Raw genomic sequence first — 20,806 nt, 5'->3', positions numbered from 1 at the left:
GACCCCCCCCCATGGGGCAGCGAGAGACCTTCCCCTCCTCCACCACTGCCTACGGGGGCAGCTAAAGACCTCCCGCCCCCCCATGGGGCAGCGAGAGACCTTCCCCTCCCCCACCACTGCCTACGGGGGCAGCTAAAGACCCCCCCCCCCATGGGGCAGCGAGAGACCTTCCCCTCCCCCACCACTGCCTACGGGGGCAGCTAAAGACCTCCCCCCCCATGGGGCAGCGAGAGACCTTCCCCTCCCCCACCACTGCCTATGGGGGCAGCTAAAGACCTCCCCCCCCCATGGGGCAGCGAGAGACCTTCCCCTCCCCCACCACTGCCTGGGGCGGCAGCTAAAGACCCCCCCCCATGGGGCAGCGAGAGACCATCCCCTCCCCCACCACTGCCTGGGGGGAGGGGCGGGGTGACAGGGTCCCACCCCCTGAGAGGCGTGGCCTACGGTTATGGCCTCGCTCGGGCCCCACCCCCCGCGCCTTTCCCCTCCCCCCCTCCGGGTGTGCGTGCGTACGTACGTACGTCACGGCTCCCCGCGTACGGGGCGCGCCGCGTCGTCGCCCCTGTGCGTTCCGCGTCACCCTGGCCTGGCGCGCGGCTGCGGCGGCCGGCCTGTTCCGCTCCTAGCGCCTGGGCCTCGCTCCCGCGGCGGCCCGACCCAGTTGATTCGGCTGCGTCCGGCCAAGGCGACGGTTGCTTCGTTGGCGCGCGGCCCGGTGCGCGCGGCCGATCCAGGGGTCCGCGTCGCTCCGTGAGGCGAGGCCCCGCCGGCCGGAGGGGGGGGGGTGGGCCCGCTCCTCTCCGCGCCGCCGCCATGAGCGTGGAGGCGTACGGCCCCAGCTCGCAGACCCTCACCTTCCTGGACACCGAGGAGGCCGAGCTGCTCGGCGCCGACACGCAGGGCTCCGAGTTCGAGTTCACCGACTTCACCCTCCCCAGCCAGACCCAGACCCCGCCCGGGCCCGGGCACGGGGGGCCGGGGCAGGGGCCGCCCGGACCGATCGAGGCACAGGTGGGTCCGCGCTGGGAGCGGGCGTGGGCCGGGCAGACCGCCCCCCCCCCCCCCCGCCCCGAGCTGGGCTGGGGGTCCCGGGTGGCGCCCGGGAGAGGAGACCCCGGCCCCACCTCCCGGCATGGGCCGGGCGAGGCGGCTCCTCTCCGCCCTTCGCCCCGCCGGAGAGCTGGGGGCGAGGGCCGCGCTGGGGCCCGGGCCCCTCTCGCCTCTGAAAACACATGGCCGGGCCGGGCGGGGCAGCGCCGGAGGCGGGGGCCGGTGTCACGGTGAAGAGTCGGTGACTTCCTGCGGCAGCTCAGTGTCGTTCTGGGGGGGCGCTGGGCCGAACCCCCATCGAGCTCATGCGAAACAAGGAAACATCCCGCGACTTGTCACTTCCCGGCTTTGACATTTATTTTCGAGGCAACCCCCTCGTGGAAACCAGTTCACGTTTCTAAACGCCTCTTTTCCAGTTGCGTTGTTGCTAAGCTGGTTTGTTGTGGGCTTGTCTGTATGGGCCTGTCACAACCTGGGAATGAAGTTCAGAGGCTTTCCGAATGTCATCGGCCAAATAGGAAATATATTTAGGGAAATGTGATAGCAGTTAATAGACCACCTTGTGTGGTGTGTTTATGGATATTGGAAAAGCAGGATTTTCTTGGAATAGTGAGTGAAAGAAAAGTTTCAGAGCAGCAGCCGTGTTAGTCTGTATCCGCAAAAAGAACAGGAGTCCTCGTGGCACCTTAGAGACTAACACATTTATTAGAGCATCCGAAGAAGTGGGCTGTAGTCCACGAAAGCTTATGCTCTAATACATTTGTTAGTCTCTAAGGTGCCACAAGTACTCCTGTTCTTTTTGCGGATACAGACTAACACGGCTGCTACTCTGAAACAAGTACTCCTGTTCTTTTTGATGTACACAATGAAATACTATAATTGAGGGTAACATTAATTTAGATTTTATGGCTCTGTATGTGGCAAAAAAATTACATTGCTGTTCTTAAAAAAAATCTGAAGCTTCATAATTTGCTGTAATATTTAAAAAGATCACAGAACATGCAAATTAGTTAACTGCATGGACAAACTGCATAGACAAGCAAATACGGATATAATCCCAATACCAACAATGAGCTGTTTGTAAACAATGTACAGATTAAAATGCGAATTAAAAGGTGAATTGAAGTGCTATTAAAATAAATTTAAGATTCAAGACTATTGTGCGCGCTTTCATTTCTCCCTTTACTTATGAAGACTTCTATTCAGAGTTCTGGTCTCTCCTACAATTGACAGCTGCCTAAGGCAGAATTGGGGGTACAACTCCCTGAGCTGTTTTTGGTGTTCTTGATGTGTTCTATTGTAAGAGAAACCCAGACTCCTGAACTCAAGTCATGGCAGTTAAAAGGATTCTCAGTTCATCTTTATTGGTCTCTTTACTCATGCACTCTGATATAAAATCTTAGCAAAAACCCAAGTTGCATATATCTAGACAGAGGACTTATTTTTTATAGAAGATTAATAAATAAGAGGGGAAAAGATTAACAACATTGCAATTTTTCATGCTTCACTCAATTATCATCTTATCTGCATGCTCTTTGTATAGAACCTTCCAGTTAGATTACCTATACAGTAATCTTCTACATGTATAGAAATAATCACACATCCTACAAGAGAGAACCATACTAATATCATATATTGTCCTCCCAAAAGTCTTCAAAAGTCTTTTGTAAGTTTCTAAACAAATTATACTTCGTAGTTCTATAACATCTGGGTAATATTCCCTTCAGATTTTTCTGATTACGAGTCTTACAGATGCTAAAATTCCCTGACTGAGGATTAATACCAAATACAGTTTCCTTTAAACATGTGGTTAGAAAGGTTTTAACTTCTACATTTGTTTTCCTATGTACAGTATGTTTAGATACTTACTGACAGATAAAATCTATAGCCATCCTGTGGAAAAACTTGTTTTTATATCTCTTTAACAAGCTGCTGAAACAATGTTTTAAGAAGCTTTTACAAGCTGTCATATTTTTCTTGATACTCATTTTGCCTCCAAGTACTTGTTTCACAGCTTGATTTTTTTTTTTAGATGTTGTATAGGCAATGTTCCTTTTGAACCACAATATAGCAAGAACTATAGATCTCCTTAGTTTTCCTAATCTTCTTATGTAGCTGTCCAGTCCTGTACATTTTAGCAGACTCAGCTTGTGATCATATAGATCAGGGTCTTTCCCAAAGGCTTCTGGGAAATATTTTCCTGCCTTAAGTAGATACATAAATTTGTAATCTGCCTGTGCAAGAGAAGTAACAAAAAATATAACTTACAGGGCCTGAAAGTTGATCACCTTTAAGTATTTTTTCACTTCATTAAATCCAGTTTAATCTTATTTTTAAATATGCGCACATTGTTTACTTGCTATGGAGTAATGTTCAAATGTCTCCCTAATTCCTAGGTGTTAGGAGGAGAGAGAGAGAGTTAAATATGTTTCCTTCACTCACTCTTCTAACAAAGTATAGGCAATTGATCCTTCTCTCCATCGTGACTTTCTTTCTCTAATGTGTATTAAACCATGAATTTGAGTGTTTGTTGAAGTCGGCTGGTGTCCCACCACTGACAAAAGGTGTAAGGGATCAGCAGTGCGATTCAGCTGTCCACCTGCAGCTCATACATAACTGGCCTTTTTAGATGCACTATGATGTTTCTGATCTTGTCACTATAGCTTCTATTTGCTGTCATACCCCTGTTGTTTCTTACAACTTGTCTGTTGTCCATTTCCCCTCTTCACAGCATTCTCTAAACTAGCATTTAAATTTGTAATGTAAAGTTAATACTAACAAGTTTTTGAAGGTTCGTGTAGACAAGGCATACTGTCTCTCTCGTGCTAAACTGGTTGAGTGACCACATCTGGAAAGATGGGCCAGTGGTTCGGGCTCTAGCCTAAGACATGGGAGATTTGGGTTCAATTCTCTGCTTTACCAGACTTCCTTCGTGACCTGGGGCAAATCAGTTAGCCTCTCTGTCCGTTCCCAATCTGTAAAATGGGGATAATAGTTCTACCTCACCTCACAGGGGTGTTTTGAGGATAAACATTAAAGATTGAGGTCTTCCAGTACTATATTAATGGGGGCCATGTAAGCACGTAGAGTAGAAAAATAGTGTGTCTTGTCTACACTAATTTTTAAAATACGTAAGCATGTTTTAGTTAACATCAGACCTTATAATATGCTAGGTAGACAAAGCCCAAGTGTCCTAAGACTTGTACATCTTACTGAGCAACCATGGTTTGATGACTGCTACCACTGTATGTTTTGTGATCCTCATTTTCTGTATCATATTAAACTTAGATTGTGTGCTGTTTGGGGTTCTCTGTTTTGGGAAGGCCTAGCACATTTCTGGATGCTTAAAAAATAAATACTTGTGATGGGACAGTATGCTGTCCTGTCCTGGGGACAACAACCATGTAGTGCTGGAATGGGTATTGTACCCAGTACATAGACCCGTAGCCTGAAATGAACCCTATTTATCTGAATACTGGAAGAGTTCCATATACTTGTTTACGTCATTAGTGTTTATCCCACTGTAGCTTTAAGTTTGGTACCTACCATATAAGTGGAAGGGCAATAAGTGGATACATTTATGCCTGTGTGTAGATCAGAGGATTGCCAGACAGTGTGGTTCTCTCCTCCCCCCCCCCCCCCTTCAGAAATTTAGAATGGCACTTCCGTGATATTTTGTTACCACTGACTTGAGAAGTAATATATTCAGGAGAAGCCTCTATTCAAAGAATCTTTCAGCTACTTTACCCAAACAGAATAATGCTGCTCTGTAATTTTGTCTCCGGAGTCTGATAAAGTGTTGCTGATCAGTTTTGCAAGGGAAGAGAACAAAAATGCTGAAGGACAGACCAACTCTTTTGTGGTGTCAGTATTTTTATTGGCTAAGCCCCCATCTTTCAAAATGTTTATTACTAGGGTGCTAAATTCATTTTTTAAGATGAACACAAGACTTCTTTAAGAAACAATTTGTGCCAGATCATTAACAATATGTGTATATAGGCTAAAATTACAAGAAGGTTTTAAAACAATAGTTGAATCACTTCCTTGTTACTTGCCTGCCAAGCCCCGAGTCTAGGCTACTGTTTGTACCTAGCAACAGGTGACATCATGCACACCTAAAGTTCTGAAAGGATGGAAGCTCTGTGTGATATCTTGGGTGTAGCTGATGGCCAATTGTTGTGGTCAATTGTTGCAGGAGTACGGCACAACTCTGCTCTTAGCTGATGAAATACTTTTAATTTCACTGTCCTTTAAAATGAAAACCTGTGCAGTTCCACAGAAGCTAATTATCCACTTTGACATCTACATTTATATAAGCTTCCAAACAGTTTGATTACAGACAAGGCAATTGACAAGTTTAATATATAATTGTTTTTTGAATTTAGGCCATTTACATTCAAAGTGCACATGTATGTGCTCAGTATTTGTACTGTAAGAAATTCAAATTATTTGAAGATCTGAATACTCTTTTTTGTCATGTTTCATGACCATTTAATGATATTTTAGTTACAAAATTGCACTATATATTTAAGGAAGTTACCAGTTATCTTTCTATGTCTTCCAGGGGACTGTTGTTCAGTCATTTAGCTGATGAAGTTTGGATTTGTCTGTCTTTGGAGTCAGTCTGACATGCTGTTGTTCAGTATTGCAAACCCTGTGGCCGCTGGAATTCTTCTTTCCTCTATGAACCATTATTCCTCATATAAGCAGCACTCTTTAAGCCCCTGGGCTGACTATAAATCTTTTAAATAAAAGCAATACTTTTGAGGAGGTAGTTACACTAAATATTCATACTTTTAGGTTGGCTGAAGGTGCTTGGCCCTGTGCCTTGTACCACACCTGATACATTTTTAGCTTGCAAGTGTTAGTCCATTCTAAATTGTATTTTGTAAATTAGAATTTACTTGCTTTTGAGATTAACTCTGGAATTGGGTGTTAATTAACTATGGGGTACTTGGATATCTAGATGAGGCATGCAATGAAGCAGATTTATTTTGTTCTAATTTTATGTAGCTCTTGCAATACTTCTGGAAAAAACTAAGGCTACTTCACTGAGATATGTAGTGTTCAGACAGCACTTCATCTCTTAATATGAAGTCTAGAAAGAATGTGCCTCCGTCTGTCCTTGGTCTTGGTTTTGCTCGGACTGCAGAGAGGTTTATTCAGAAAATCCTTGAGTTTATTAATGGGGACAACAAAAGTCTGAAGAAACTTAGAAATAGGTCAGAAGCCAGCATTTTTTGGATTTCATTTTTTTTAAGGTTTACCATCTTGTCATGAGGATAGCGGTAACAAGTTTCTCTGTGGAAATGCATATTTCATTGTCTAAGAGAACTAAAGAAATCATTTGAAGGTAAAAATAGATATCAAGACATTTTGCATTAAATGTCTGACTCAGTAAACACATTAAAATATTAAATTAATATCCAAACTTTGGGCCTCACACAGACCAAACCTTAAGCATTAAACTTCCCTTTAGTGGGAAACTTCCCTTTACTATGACATTCAGAGGCAAATACTTGTCATGCATTTGCCTGATCCAGTCTAATTAACCTAATCCCCATAGAAGAATTTAATTATATCATATGTCCCTTGAGAGTGTCTTTCTTCTTGGAGTAACTTTAGCCAATAGCACTGTTCCAAAATGTTATGTTGATTAAGCCTATGCTAATCAATATGCTCACGTTGTGGTATTTGTTTTCCCAGACTTCATACCTGAAGGTGGATTTGGGATTAAGCAGTATTCCTCTTTGTGTTATTCCTTACCTGCCTGTGGGGTGGTCTTTCTTACAAGATAATAGGTCAGATATGTGGGTGGGGTGGACAAAGCTTTTTGGGACATACATCCTGGCTTTGTTTCTTTTGACACCAATATATTAGCTGAGCCAGTTCGCATGAGCGTATGACAAGCTAATTATTTATCTGCTTTCTAAATGTTATAATTGACACTGGAATTAAACTAGAGCACCTATAACTCTATGTGGCAATGGCTGCTTTAATCTGATACATTGGGTCAGATTCTTTTCATGATGACCTTCATTACTAGTAACAGAAGCACCCAAACCTGAAGCACTACAAAGATGCTGGGAGAAGGGGTAATTCAGCTACTGCATTGTAAATACCTGTGAAAGTGTGATCATTTTATTGCATACATTTTCTTTGTGCTTATCTCCAATGTCTGAGGAGCTAATGTTACATAAGCGTAAAAGGGACAAAATATATTTGTAGCATGCATAAGGTTGGGATTTGGAGCATTAACTTTGCTGACACACATCCTGAGTCAGTGTTGCAGAACTGCATGGTAGTAGTGAATAGTGCTCCATTAGTGAAGGGGTAGAGCAGTCCTTTCATCACTCTTGTTGTACACGCTTTGTTGTTCTGGATCTTTGAAATCATGTTCCTCTGAAACTTGGCAGACAGGCTAGGCTGTCTCTGCAAGACTCAGTCTGAACAGTTTGTCTTGGATTTTTTTATAGTGATATAAAGCTATTATTTGGGTTTTGAATTGGAAGACTCATTAAATAGTTAAAACAAGCTTGAAAAATGTCTTATGTATAGTAATTTTCTTATCAGATCTAATATGCACAGTATTTTGTGATGCAGTGTGTTATATAGCTAATAGTACTGCATTTGTGCATTAAGTACTTTTTGTTAAAGAGCATGAGACACACTCCTGGGTAGCTTTGAATGATAATATACTTAGAAACAATTTTTGCTTAAATCTATTTTCTGTACTTCTCTCATTTTTTAACTAGACTTACAAAAACAGGTTATTTTTGTTTAAGAATTCATTTACTCACTGATGTCCTCATGTAATGGAATCAATAATTTCGATATGCCAGACAAAAGATTATGGCCTTGTGGGCCAGGAACAGCAGAAATAGATGCGGGGGGGGAGGGGGACCTAGACAAATAAAGATCCTATTTTAAGGTAAATATCCGTAGGAAACTATGGGGGACGGAAAAAAAAATATTTGACACTTATATAATTGTTTGAGCATAATTTGTGATTTGAGTAAATTCTGACTATGGGCAGAACAGCAACCAATCTATATTCTTAATCTTTCCATATTTATTTTATTGGATAATTCTAGCATCTCGCATATAGACTCATATCAGTCAATGTTTGTTTTGTTACCACTGTATACTCCAATATTATCCTTTCTTACAACTACTTTTCTCTCCAAATTAGACCCTTTCAAAAACTTGTTATATTATCATAAGCATTTGTGAAGTAGATTAGTGCCCCAACCCCAGTCTTTCTGGCATGGGGTATAACTTATAACTGGGGCATTAACTATGTAACTTATGTCATCAAATTTCTTTTTTAGGTTAATGGTCCTGATGGGATACTCCAAAATGGTGCAGTGGATGATAATGTAGCTAAAACCAGTCAACTGCTTGCAGAATTAAACTTTGAAGAAGATGAAGAAGATACCTATTACACCAAGGATCTTCCTGTGCACGCTTGCAGGTAGTCTGAGATCTTCATGAACTTCAGAGGGAGCCTCAATTAGGCTTAAGTAATCACATTGAAAACTATAAATCTTAATGATACTGTATACCCAATAAATATCAAAAGGACATTGGAATTGGTGTAAATATATCCTGTTTCACTGTCGCCAAACTTAAAAATTAATAAGTTTGAGAGCCATTTTGTATGCCTTTTAGCGGAATACTTCCTTCGTACCCAACACAAATAACCTTCTTTCTGCCTTTAAATGAAGCTGCGGTCCATTGGTTAAGCACAGGAATGGAAATTAGGATTTTAGCTTTAATCCCAACTCTGCTGTTGATTTGTAATCTTTGGGAAATTGACAGGTTAAGTCAATTGCTTGTCTGTAAAGTGGGGATATTTACCCAGCTTTCAGGGGTGTTGAGGACTAATTTAATGGTTGTAAAATGTTCTGAAGGCCTTGGATGGGCGGTACTCTATAGAAGTGACCAACTGAAGTCTTGAGTCCTGTGTAGTAAATACACAAATACTCAATTAGCATACAAGCAGCAGGTACATAGCTTAACCTATATACTAACCGTACTAGCCCACTGCAGTTTCTGCATATTGTAACACAGTATCTTAGCAAGGAATAGTGCCCTCTGGCGAGGCACTATATACATAATACAAAGAACCCTGTAATATAAATTCAGCTGCTAAAATATTTATTAAATTAAAACTGGGAGATGTTTGACCTCAAAATGAGAATGTAGTTAGTGCAACTTGGATGGAAGTGACTGAGGCTGACTTGGTGGTTTAAAGGCTGAATTGCAGAGCATTGCGAAGATTCTGTCAAAATGAAAATTAAGAGTATGGAATAATAGTTTAACCCATCTCACACCTAGTTGCCAGTTTCAGCTTATGTCTATAATACAGTGAATGGTCTGTGCATTTTTAATTGTACATTCCTGTAAACAGTTACCTGATTATTTTTACTTTTCTCTCTTTGATTTTAGTTACTGTGGTATCCATGACCCAGCTTGTGTGGTTTACTGCAATACCAGCAAGAAGTGGTTCTGTAATGGGCGTGGAAATACATCTGGCAGGTAAGTGACTAAATGACAGAAATGGCAATAATAAATTCTGTTTATAGAGAAAACAAATTAGGTTTCTGATGCAGCCTACTTCATTTTCTCATGTGATTGTTGACTCCAAAAGAAGGTTGGCTTTTAAACATCCACTTGAGTTTTTAACATGCACAATTAACCTTTTTTTAAAGAAATTTGCTCTGTGGATCTGCATGTGAGCTTTTAGCTTCCTTCCCCATCCAATCTTCCCATTATCACCAGCACATACCAAGGAACCCATCACCTCCCCAAAGTCAGTGACTTAGGAGCGTTGTCTGAATGAAGCTAGCAATAGTTTCATTGGTCGTTTGTCTACTAAATGAACTTTGTTTCCTCTCCTCTGCTGTTGTTCAGCAGCATCCATCATTGCTGCTCTTGCCCTGCAGTTGATCTGTAAGGAAGCCCCAGATCCTTAACTACTAGTAATTTTTTTTAAAAATGTGCGTTTTCCCTGGGAGCCAAGTCATTTCTTCACATCTATCCAAGGGCTTGTCTACACTTACATCTCTGCAGCGGAGTAGCTGCAGCGCTTAGTGAAAACCCTGCCTACACTCAGAGAAGTTCTCCTGTCAGTGTAGGTACTCCACCTCCCTGAGATGCGGTAGCTATGTCAGTGGGAGAAGCTCTCCTGTTGACCTAGCATTGTTTACACCAAGGGTTAAGTCCATATAATTGTCACTCAGGCGTGTGGATTTTCCACACCCCTCAGCGACATAGTTATACTGACATAAATTCCTAGTGTAGACCAAACCCTAGATCAGCTGAGTGAAGTGCTAGTGGTTAACTTCTTCTGTTGGCGAAAATAGCAAGTATTTGTAGCAGACATTCTTTGTGTGTAGTGCTAACTGAGCTGTTCTATTGTCTTAAATTAGGATTAAAACTGAGTCTAGTGACCAGAATTGTTTTCTGCATTAATCGTATACGAACTTGTGTGTGTTCTGGTTTCAGCCACATTGTAAATCATCTCGTGAGGGCAAAGTGTAAAGAGGTAACTCTTCACAAAGATGGTCCTTTGGGGGAGACGGTCTTGGAGTGTTATAATTGTGGCTGTCGTAATGTGTTCCTCCTTGGCTTCATTCCAGCTAAGGCTGACTCGGTAGTCGTATTACTGTGCAGGTGAGAGAATCGCTTTTTGGGGGGAGTTCAAATAAAGGCTATAGCAGAGTAGAATTTGATGGGATAGCCTCATGTATTTCTAAAGGGCAATACTTCCTGTTTTCACCTAATACCAAAAATGGTTCTTGCATTCTGAGCTGTCATCAGGCACTTTGTGGGTGAGTGCTTAGGCTTCATGTATTAAATAACATTTTCCAAGCCATACTAGAATAAATACATTTTCTATTATTCTGGGAAATCATCCTAGTTTTATGAAGGGAGTCTCAGGCAGTGAGTCTTTCCTTTCATTAAACACATTAAACTTTTGAATAATTTTATGTCAGATATACCAAAGTAACACTTCTAGTTGGAAGCTGACACATTAACCTCTAACTAGAGTGGCGTACTGTGGTTCAGACTGACAAGACTTCTCTCAGCCCATAAGATTACAGCTGTTCAAGAACAGAGTAATCTTATATTAAATTGAAAATGGTCCTGTAACAGAACATAGTCATGAAACCATGGTCTCTACTATATCTGATAAATGCTATAGCTTGCTATTTATCTGGCAGTAGAAGATCCATTTCTATGGTAAGCTTCTACTCGCTTATTTAATTATGTAATGGCATATTAGAAATAGTCCTCTGTTTCTGTTCTGTATGCCATCCTAATGAACAGTAACTGAATCAGAGGCAAACACTCTTAGGAACGTGCTACCTTAGATGGTAGGATTGTCAAAGTGATGCAATATCATTCATGAATATTTTGAGAGCACTCATCTCCATGATATCATAGTGGCAAGTGCAGCACCTAATAATAGTGGACTCTTGGCCCAATGTAATTTTTGAAAATACTGAAAGATTTGACTTCAGAAGCATAACTTCACATGGGTAAACTTGTTTTTACACTTGTCTAATTTAAATTCATTATCAATATCTTGATTGTGCAGGCAACCGTGTGCCAGTCAGAGCAGTTTAAAGGATATTAATTGGGACAGCTCACAGTGGCAACCTCTTATCCAAGACCGCTGTTTCCTTTCCTGGCTGGTAAAGATTCCTTCTGAACAGGAGCAGTTGAGAGCACGTCAGATTACAGCTCAACAAATTAACAAACTGGAAGAACTCTGGAAGGTATGTGCCACTCTAAATTAGGAATGTGTAGCCAAATATTAAAAATTCTGTGTATTTAATCATGATGGGAGAGACCTCATTATTAACCATTTGTATTATGCCACAGATTTACACAGCATTTTACATTCATGCAGACATGTTCCCCACACCGACTTTACCATCCAAAGTCTTGACAAACTGGACATAGGATAGCAGTTCTTGAGCGTGAGGGTTTGGGAGATTACTAATCAGATGGAAGAAAGGATTGTTTGGTTAAGAGTGGATAATGCTATGTATTCTGCATTTTTGAGTAGATCACAAAATTCCAACACGCTCTATCATTTAACATTGAAAGGACACCGCCAGTTTAAACTGTATCTGTAAAACCAAATTTCCTTACCTGTATTAACACATTAGATTAAAGTTCAGTTCTATTCTAAGCAATGATTATATACAAATATCTGAGTAAGGAGATGCCAATTTGCTCTTGGTATTCAGTCTTATCTAACTTCAGTGACAAACTTTAACATCTAATAGCAGTTCGGAGACAACCCAACTAAGTGAGAGCAACTTTAATGAGTTTGCACAGTTTTAATTGAGGCCAGAATTTTGCCTTAGGTGATTTATTATTGATAGTGGTGTCTGACCCAGAGAACACAACTTAACTTTCATGTCCAAGTCCGAGCTTGCGGGGATAACAGTTTAAAAAAACAAACATAAAAAACAAAGCTGATCAGAGGTCAGATGATGGTAAATGAGGAACCCCGTGTTGCTATGTCTAGTCACTTTTTAGAGGACAGAATTTTTAGTCTGAAACCATTTTAAAAATCTACTTTACTCTCCCTGTAGTGTTTACTACTCTTATCTCAACTTTGACAACGAAAGTCTGGTCAGCTTGATGTTCTGGATCTCATGCCTTAGAACTTAATGTACCATTTCCCGATTCTAGGAAAATCCATCTGCAACCCTTGAAGACTTGGAAAAACCTGGTGTTGATGAAGAACCGCAGCATGTCTTACTTAGATATGAGGATGCTTATCAATACCAAAATATTTTTGGACCTCTAGTCAAGCTTGAAGCAGATTACGACAAGAAACTCAAGGAGTCCCAGGTAGTGTGATTGAAACATTGAAAGATGCTTATTTAGTTATTAGTAAGCAGTTCAAATTGATAACATGAAACACCTGGCTCCTAACAATAGAAAAGAGAAGACTTAAGTGAAATAAACATAGCTTTACTACAGTAGCAACTGTCACCATTATCATTACTTGTACCATGGGAGATAGATGGAAAATGATCACACAGAATTTAAAGAGATTGGAAGCAGGGGGGTGACAGAAAGCAACAGTGGTGGTGCTACTGGGTTTTGAAACATGTCTGAATCCTTAGTCTCTCCTTCCTTCTTTGAGAGGGAATCTCCTCCTTAGTCTTTAGAGAATGTGATTCTGTGGAGGACATCCCAACTTTGAGAGAACTGTTACCAGTTTCATTGGCATTCTGTTGGGTCATCTCCTCCATGGAACCACACTTGCCTATCTGCCAGTTTTGGATTTCTCAGATGGGCTCCCAGCGGAACTTAGGGTGTCGTATGGGGGCACATAAACACCTGGCATATGTGATTAGCGCACACGCTTATGTACAGTGCCTGAAATTCAACATCTTTGGGGCCAAAAGCAGCATTCTTGAAGAAACTGTAAAGAAATTGGAGATGATGGCTCAGTACCTCAATGGTGCCAGTTGCTGGTAAGTAATTCAGTTTTGTAGAAATACAGTGGTTATGCAAATGGTATAAACTCTCTTTAAGTGTTTGTAAATATTTGGCTGTTCTGAGCATTCTAGAAAAGGAGGATAGTCAAGAAACTTCTCTGGTACAAATCTTTTAGAAAGTAAAAGATGCCTTTTCTTTACAACTTAGACCCAAGATAACATCACAGTGAGATGGGACCTGGGCTTGAACAAGAAGAGAATTGCTTACTTCACTTTGCCAAAGACTGACTCAGGTAATGTCTGTTATATCTTCTTAGATTGTTTTGAGGTAGGTATGTTGTCACCAGTAAGTAACATTAAAATTGCATACAGTCTGATGGTCTGTCTTGGGGCACAGAACAGTTTTATAACTTTTGGTTTTGTTGGAGGGTTGATTTACCAGTACAGACTTCAAAAATAACTGCTTGAATGTTCTTCTGTTTAGATATGCGTCTTATGCAGGGAGACGAAATCTGCCTGAGATATAAAGGAGACCTGGCTCCTTTGTGGAAAGGAATTGGTCATGTTATTAAAGTTCCTGATAGTATCCTTTACTTTTTTCTAGAGATGCAGATCATTTCACTGACTCAGCTGCACCGTGACTTGAGTAGTTCATCAGTTAGATCTCAGGGATAGGGGGATTGAGGCAGTTCTTTAGAGGAAAATGGAGTTGCTTCCATCCCAACTTAATTCTTTCACTTGTGCATGTAAAGTACTCGTTACCTTGAGCAGGTCACTTAGCTTCTGTGTGCCTCAATTCCCCATCTGTACAATGGGGTAATAGCACAGCCCTACCTCACAGGAGGGTTGTGAGGATAAATACATTAGACTGGGCAGTGCTCAAACACTACAATAATGGGGGTCCATAGGAGTACCTGAGATGATCTGTCCACAGGAGATAGGAAAAGAGGAAGAAAGGAAATTAACTTTTAAACTGCTTTAATCACTGTCCAGCTGATGCCCAGGGATCTGCTTATATTTCCACTTTCCAATATTTTTAAAGTGGAAAAATAAATTCCAAATTTATAAGATAAATTACTACTTAACAAGGCTCTGCAGATTATGGTGATGAGATAGCAATTGAGCTGAGGAGCAGTGTTGGAGCACCTGTGGAGGTTACTCATAACTTCCAAGTGGATTTTGTGTGGAAGTCCACTTCATTTGACAGGTACGTAAATTTACTGGCATTCAGAAAGTAGTTTAGAGTCCAGCAGGTGTTTGACATAATCAAAACACTTTTTCCTGGAGTTCAATTTGAATTTTTACTGGGGAAGAAGTACTTTGTATCTGTTTCATGAAATTCACCTCCAGAGAGAGAATGAGGTGCACATACCAAAATTGGGACCATATATAGGTCCTTTGCTTCAGAGGGAATTATTTTCTTTCTCCGTATTCTGTTTAGAACTGGATCTGATCTCAAAAGCGTCATTGAACTCCTCATTTGTGTACCTCATTCTGAATGCACATTGATTTGTATCATGAATATTATTAACGTAAAAGAAAGGAGACACAAACCTTTTCTCAAATTTTATCTTTTCTGGTTATTCTCTAGAGCTTCAGTCCATTTTGGATATGTCTTCACTGCAAGTGAAGGTGTGCTTGTAGCATGAATAGGCATACCCATGCTAGTTTTAATCTAGCTAGCACTGGTAAGATAATAGTGATGATGTGGTGTCACCAGCTTTAGTGCAGGCTAGCAACCTGAGTATGTACCTAGGGTTCCTTTCAGCTAGCCTGTTTGTTCTACAAACACACCTTCACTTTGTAGTGAAATCACGTAACAATTCAGTAGCATATAAGTATCCGGCTTTGTCTCTAAAACCTGAACAGCTGAACACGGCAATGAAATCTGAACTGCAATCTTTGGAGTTAGTAATCATTGGGACACAAGTCTTCAGACTTTTATTTACAGAGTTCTGTGAGCCATGTGAGGCTGCTCCAAAAGAAACCTGTTTAACACAACTCTTCCTCAAACCCTGCAGGGTGTGTGGAAAGTAATCTTGACTATCTGTAGTGGTGTTTGCCTTCCTTGGAGTTTTTCCTCCTTTGGAAACACACTATGGTTCGCTTGCACAAGAGCAGTAGCTAAGACCATAGGGAGCTCAGGTTTTGCTAGCAGAATGACAGAAGGCTAACCCTGTTTGCCAGGCTGAAAGTGTTTTGTCTCCTCCCCACCTGCTTATTAAGCTAATGGGGTTTTGAGTTTGTTGCATCTTGTACCTAATTCCCCTCCACATTACAGAAGTTTGTGGATGAATACGTTCAGTTCGTGTTGTGTGATCTGTGTCTTCACTTGCAGAATGCAGAGTGCTTTAAAAACATTTGCTGTGGATGAAACTTCAGTGTCTGGCTACATCTACCACAAACTGTTAGGTCATGAGGTAGAAGATGTGATTATTAAATGCCAGCTGCCAAAGCGTTTTACAGCGCAAGGACTTCCTGACCTCAATCATTCTCAGGTAATCCTATCATTTCTCTTGTCAGCCATAATTTCATAAAGGATTTACATACAAGGATTATAGACTTGAGTGAAAAAATGTATGATAACCTAACTATGCTTACCTACGTTAAGTACAAACGATATGCTAAAATAGCAAAACTTTTTTCAGGTTTATGCTGTAAAGACTGTCTTGCAGCGTCCTCTGAGCCTTATCCAAGGTCCCCCTGGTACAGGAAAAACTGTGACATCAGCCACTATTGTCTACCATTTAGCTAGGCAGGGCAATGGGTAAGAAATTTTAACTGATAACTGAATACTTTATATGTTGAAGCTGTGTGATACTTTAAACACTTATTCTGTATTGATAAATAGAAATTATATTCTACAGCTGTTAAAGTATATACTTAAAATACAATGCTGTCTTGCTGCAGTTGGAACATTTCTTCCAGAAGTGTGCCACTCCTGACAAACTTTCAAAATGCTGAATTTGAAAAACATATGTGAACAGCTTGTCTTTAGGATCTATTCAGATTTTGGATGATTCTGATCTTGTCTTGATTAGCTTTTTTCCTCTAGGAAAGTTTTATAATTCCTCAGCACTTGTGTTGACATCAGTTTTTTCTTCTGTTTAATTTTTAAGGCCTGTGTTAGTTTGTGCCCCAAGTAACATAGCTGTGGATCAGCTCACTGAGAAGATCCATCAGACAGGGCTAAAAGTCGTTCGTCTGTGTGCTAAAAGCCGCGAGGCAATTGATTCTCCGGTATCTTTCCTGGCATTGCACAACCAGATCAGAAACATGGATAGGTAAGAAGTTGTCCAAGAAAAATATCTTGGGGGCTTGGTGTTGCAGTAGGTTATCACGTGAAAATGGCAAACTACATTAAATTTAATGCAGAGATTGGGGGTAAGCCATGACTTAATAAATAATGTGAGTTCAGTTGTCCCTTGTGGACTGCCCAAAAAAAAAAAAAGTCCACTGCTCAACTGCCATTCTGCTCAAGGGAGCCCTAGAACCCCAAATATCAGGAGTTTTACACTAGAATTTGAAGAAGAAAACCTGATTATGTTTTGATGACAAATTCCTTTGCTGTGTAGTATGCCTGAGCTCCAGAAACTGCAGCAGCTGAAAGATGAAACTGGAGAATTGTCATCTGCTGATGAGAAACGCTATCGTGCACTGAAACGAACAGCAGAGCGTGAATTACTTATGGTACAGACTCCTTTTCTCTTTGTTAGGACTTGTCATTTTTTGCAGACTAGTGAAGGGTTGGATAAGTAAATGTTTAAAACAGTCTGTTCTTTGGGGCAGGGCCACAACCATCTACATGTGTTTGTAATATAGGCATAACAATTTGTTTACAACCTGTGATTAAGTAATGTCCCTCTTTAAATAGCTGCCTCTTTTCAATCCTGAGGTGGCTACACTTCACTGGTAGGTGGAGATCTGTGTATCATTGTAAACCACTTGGGAATTCTTTCAGATTTGTAGATTCCAAGGCCTTAAGGGACCAACCATTGTGATCATCTAGGTTGATCTTCTGTCTAGCACAGGCCATAGAACTTCCCCGAAGAAAATTCCTAGAGCAGATCTTTTAGAAAAACACTCTGGCAATTTTTAGATCAAGACAATGAAGTACTAAAACAACTTGCATGGTTTTCCATATAAAAATATTATCTATTGATATACACTTGGTCAGTATTTACTAGCATGTCCTTTCATAACTGAAGTTTTGTAACTGAGTGTGCTGGTGCTGAAATACATGTTTTTGTCTGTTTATCAGAATGCAGATGTTATTTGCTGCACGTGTGTGGGAGCAGGTGACCCAAGACTTGCAAAAATGCAGTTTCGTTCCATTTTAATAGATGAAAGCACACAGGCTACTGAACCAGAATGTATGGTGCCAGTTGTTCTGGGAGCCAAACAGGTACGAAGGGTTGATCTAAAAAATAATGGAACTCCTAAGCAGATACAGATATCTATTCGCTACTTATAATGCACAGAAAATGATTGTTGCAGCTTTCCCTGAAAACTCCCCACTTTTTGGATAGACAGTTCCCTATTGCAGGTCCAAACAACTTTTTTGTTTTATGTGACAGCAATAAAATTGTCTTCTTTCCAAAGTGCGATCTTTGTTTCAGTGTGATTGACATGTTACGGTCTGACTGGAGACTTCACCTCTGGATGACTCTAAGGGGCTACAACAGTGGTTCTCAAACTTTTGTACTGGTGACCCCTTTCACATAGCAAGCCTCTGATTGCGACCCCCCCCCCTTATAAATTAAAAACACTATTTTATATATTTAACACCATTATAAATGCTGGAGCCAAAGCAGGGTTTGGGGTGGAGGCTGACAGCTCACGACCCCCTACGTAATATCCTCGAGACCCCCGAGGGGTCCTGATCCCCAATTTGAGAACCACTGGGCTACGAGGTCTGCTATTCATTACTGGATATAAAGCATATATGAAGCTCATCAGCATTCTTGCTGATAATTTTAGAGTAATATACTATACATTCAGTCTGTCTTGAAATCTGTCTGTTCTAGTATTGCATCAGCTAGGACATGTGCGTGAGAGCTTAAGATGTCTATACTATGTAGTTAATGTTGAATTTCTTTTTTTTATACAGCTGATCCTTGTCGGTGATCACTGCCAGCTTGGTCCTGTCGTGATGTGTAAAAAAGCAGCGAAGGCAGGCCTGTCTCAGTCCCTTTTTGAGAGGCTTGTGGTGTTGGGTATCCGTCCAATTCGCCTGCAAGTGCAGTATCGTATGCACCCTGCACTTAGTGCTTTTCCATCCAACATCTTCTATGAGGGGTCACTCCAGAATGGTGTTACTGCAGGTAAAATACAATTGACACAGAACAAATTGACTTACATGCAATCCACTGAGAATCAGAATGAGGGATTCATTAATATAGAATGTCTTAACTGCATTTGTTGAAAAGGAGGCATTGACCCTGGACTGCATCTAATTTTAATAGTTGCTCAGTGCATTTAAAGTATGTGATGCTAAAGAAGCATTGTGAATGTTTTGGTTTATATTTTTTTCCTCCTCAGCGGACCGTGTGAAAAAGGGCTTTGATTTCCAGTGGCCCCAGCCAGATAAGCCAATGTTTTTCTATGTGACACAGGGTCAAGAAGAAATTGCCAGTTCAGGCACCTCTTACTTAAACAGGTAAATAAAATTCAATGCTAATGTTACATAAGTGGGGAAAATTTTCAGTAGTGACTAAGTCCCATTGAAAATCAATTAGACTTAAGTGCTTAGGAATTTTTCCCATCTGCCTTCATATTTAGAGCCTTAATGATCCCCTAATATTCATAGGAAGGATGACGGATGACCTTGTGTCTAAGGCACTGGAGAGGGACTCAAGAGCCTGAATGGGGTTCAGTTCCTAGCTCGGGAACAGACTGTGACCCATGGGCAAAGCACTTAGGGAACTGAGGCACAGAGGTTATCTGTAAAATGAAAAATTCCCCTATCACAGAGCTCTTTTGTCGCTAAATTCATAATATTTGGAAGATGCGAACATAACATAAGAAATGGCCATACAGGGTCAGACCAAAGGTCCATCCAGCCCAATATCCTGTCTGCTGACAGTGGCCAATGCCAGGTGCCCCAGAGGGAGTGAACCTAACAGACAATGATCAAGTGATCTCTCTCCTGCCATCCAGCTCCATCCTCTGACAAACAGAGGCTAGGGACACCATTCCTTACCCATCCTGGCTAATAGCCATTAATGGACTTAACCACCATGAATTTATCCAGTTCTCTTTTAAACCCCGTTATAGTCCTAGCCTTCACAACCTCCTCAGGCAAGGAGTTCCACAGATTGACTGTGCGTTATGTGAAGAACTACTTCCTTTTATTTGTTTTAAACCTGCTGCCCATTCATTTCATTTGGTTCTTATATTATGGGAACAAGTAAATAACTTTTCCTTATTCATTTTCTCCACACACTCACGATTTTATATACCTCTATCATATCCCCCCTTAGTCTCCTCTTTTCCAAGCTGAAAAGTCCTAGCCTCTTTAATCTCGTCCCATATGGGACCCGTTCCAGCCCCCTAATCATTTTAGTTGCCCTTCTCTGAACGTTTTCCAATGGCAGTATATCTTTTTTGAGATGAGGAGACCACATCTGTACGCAGTATTCAAGATGTTGGCGTACCATGGATTTATATAAAGGCAATAAGATATTCTCCGACTTACTCTCTATCCCTTTTTTAATGATTCCTAACATCCTGTTTTCTTTTTTGACTGCCGCTGCACAATGCATGGACGTCTTCAGAGAACTATCCACGGTGATTCCAAGATCTCTTTCCTGATTCGTTGTAGCTAAATTAGCCCCCATCATATTGTATGTATAGTTGGGGTTATACATACAGTATGATGGGGGCTAATTTAGCTACAACTAAACTACAACTAGGTGCTTGGATACTGTGGTGATGGGGGGGGGGGGGGCGGGGCAAACAAGTTCTTAGATGTATAAACGAGCCTAAGTTAGAGTTCCATCTCGTTAAGATGAGATTAATTTCTGTAACCATAAGTGATGGAATAGAGTTACACAAAATTGCCCTAGTCCAGATATTTGAACTCCAAAGTACTGTTTTAAATCAGTAGGAAAGAAGTATTTAGTCCTGCTAACACCAGAGATTGAAATAATTGTATATCCATTTAAGTTTACTTGTGTGCTGTGTAATGCTGTGGATACATATTCTCACTTTCAAAAGCAAGCCAATATCAAGCACAGATCTGTGACAGTGTGAATTGATTACTGCAACAGCAAATTCCAATC

The 20,806-nt window shown here is 41.0% G+C and overlaps 1 protein-coding gene across 2 annotated transcripts in view; it reads left to right on the top strand.

Annotated features, from left to right (window-relative positions):
- Positions 1-563: 563 nt before the first annotated feature.
- UPF1 (UPF1 RNA helicase and ATPase) overlaps positions 564-20,806 on the top strand; it is a 28,413-nt gene continuing 8,170 nt past the window's right edge. Inside the window, exons 1-16 of one of the 2 annotated variants that reach the window (XM_054013720.1) lie at positions 564-1,011; positions 8,382-8,524; positions 9,502-9,591; positions 10,561-10,728; positions 11,657-11,837; positions 12,766-12,927; positions 13,732-13,816; positions 14,008-14,106; positions 14,622-14,730; positions 15,862-16,021; positions 16,172-16,290; positions 16,643-16,807; positions 17,099-17,213; positions 17,785-17,928; positions 18,634-18,847; positions 19,065-19,182. In XM_054013720.1, coding sequence (XP_053869695.1) covers positions 814-1,011; positions 8,382-8,524; positions 9,502-9,591; positions 10,561-10,728; positions 11,657-11,837; positions 12,766-12,927; positions 13,732-13,816; positions 14,008-14,106; positions 14,622-14,730; positions 15,862-16,021; positions 16,172-16,290; positions 16,643-16,807; positions 17,099-17,213; positions 17,785-17,928; positions 18,634-18,847; positions 19,065-19,182 — 2,270 coding nt within the window. In that variant the 5' untranslated portion in view covers positions 564-813. Of the gene's footprint in view, positions 1,012-8,381; positions 8,525-9,501; positions 9,592-10,560; positions 10,729-11,656; positions 11,838-12,765; positions 12,928-13,731; positions 13,817-14,007; positions 14,107-14,612; positions 14,731-15,861; positions 16,022-16,171; positions 16,291-16,642; positions 16,808-17,098; positions 17,214-17,784; positions 17,929-18,633; positions 18,848-19,064; positions 19,183-20,806 lie in introns of both variants that reach the window. The other variant, XM_054013719.1, reaches the window with a different exon arrangement.

Source organism: Malaclemys terrapin, chromosome 24 (assembly GCF_027887155.1).
Source record: "Malaclemys terrapin pileata isolate rMalTer1 chromosome 24, rMalTer1.hap1, whole genome shotgun sequence".
NCBI classification, from domain to species: domain Eukaryota; kingdom Metazoa; phylum Chordata; order Testudines; family Emydidae; genus Malaclemys; species Malaclemys terrapin.
The sequence above is the reverse complement of the archived record's forward strand: the minus strand, read 5'-3'. Positions and strand labels throughout refer to the sequence as shown.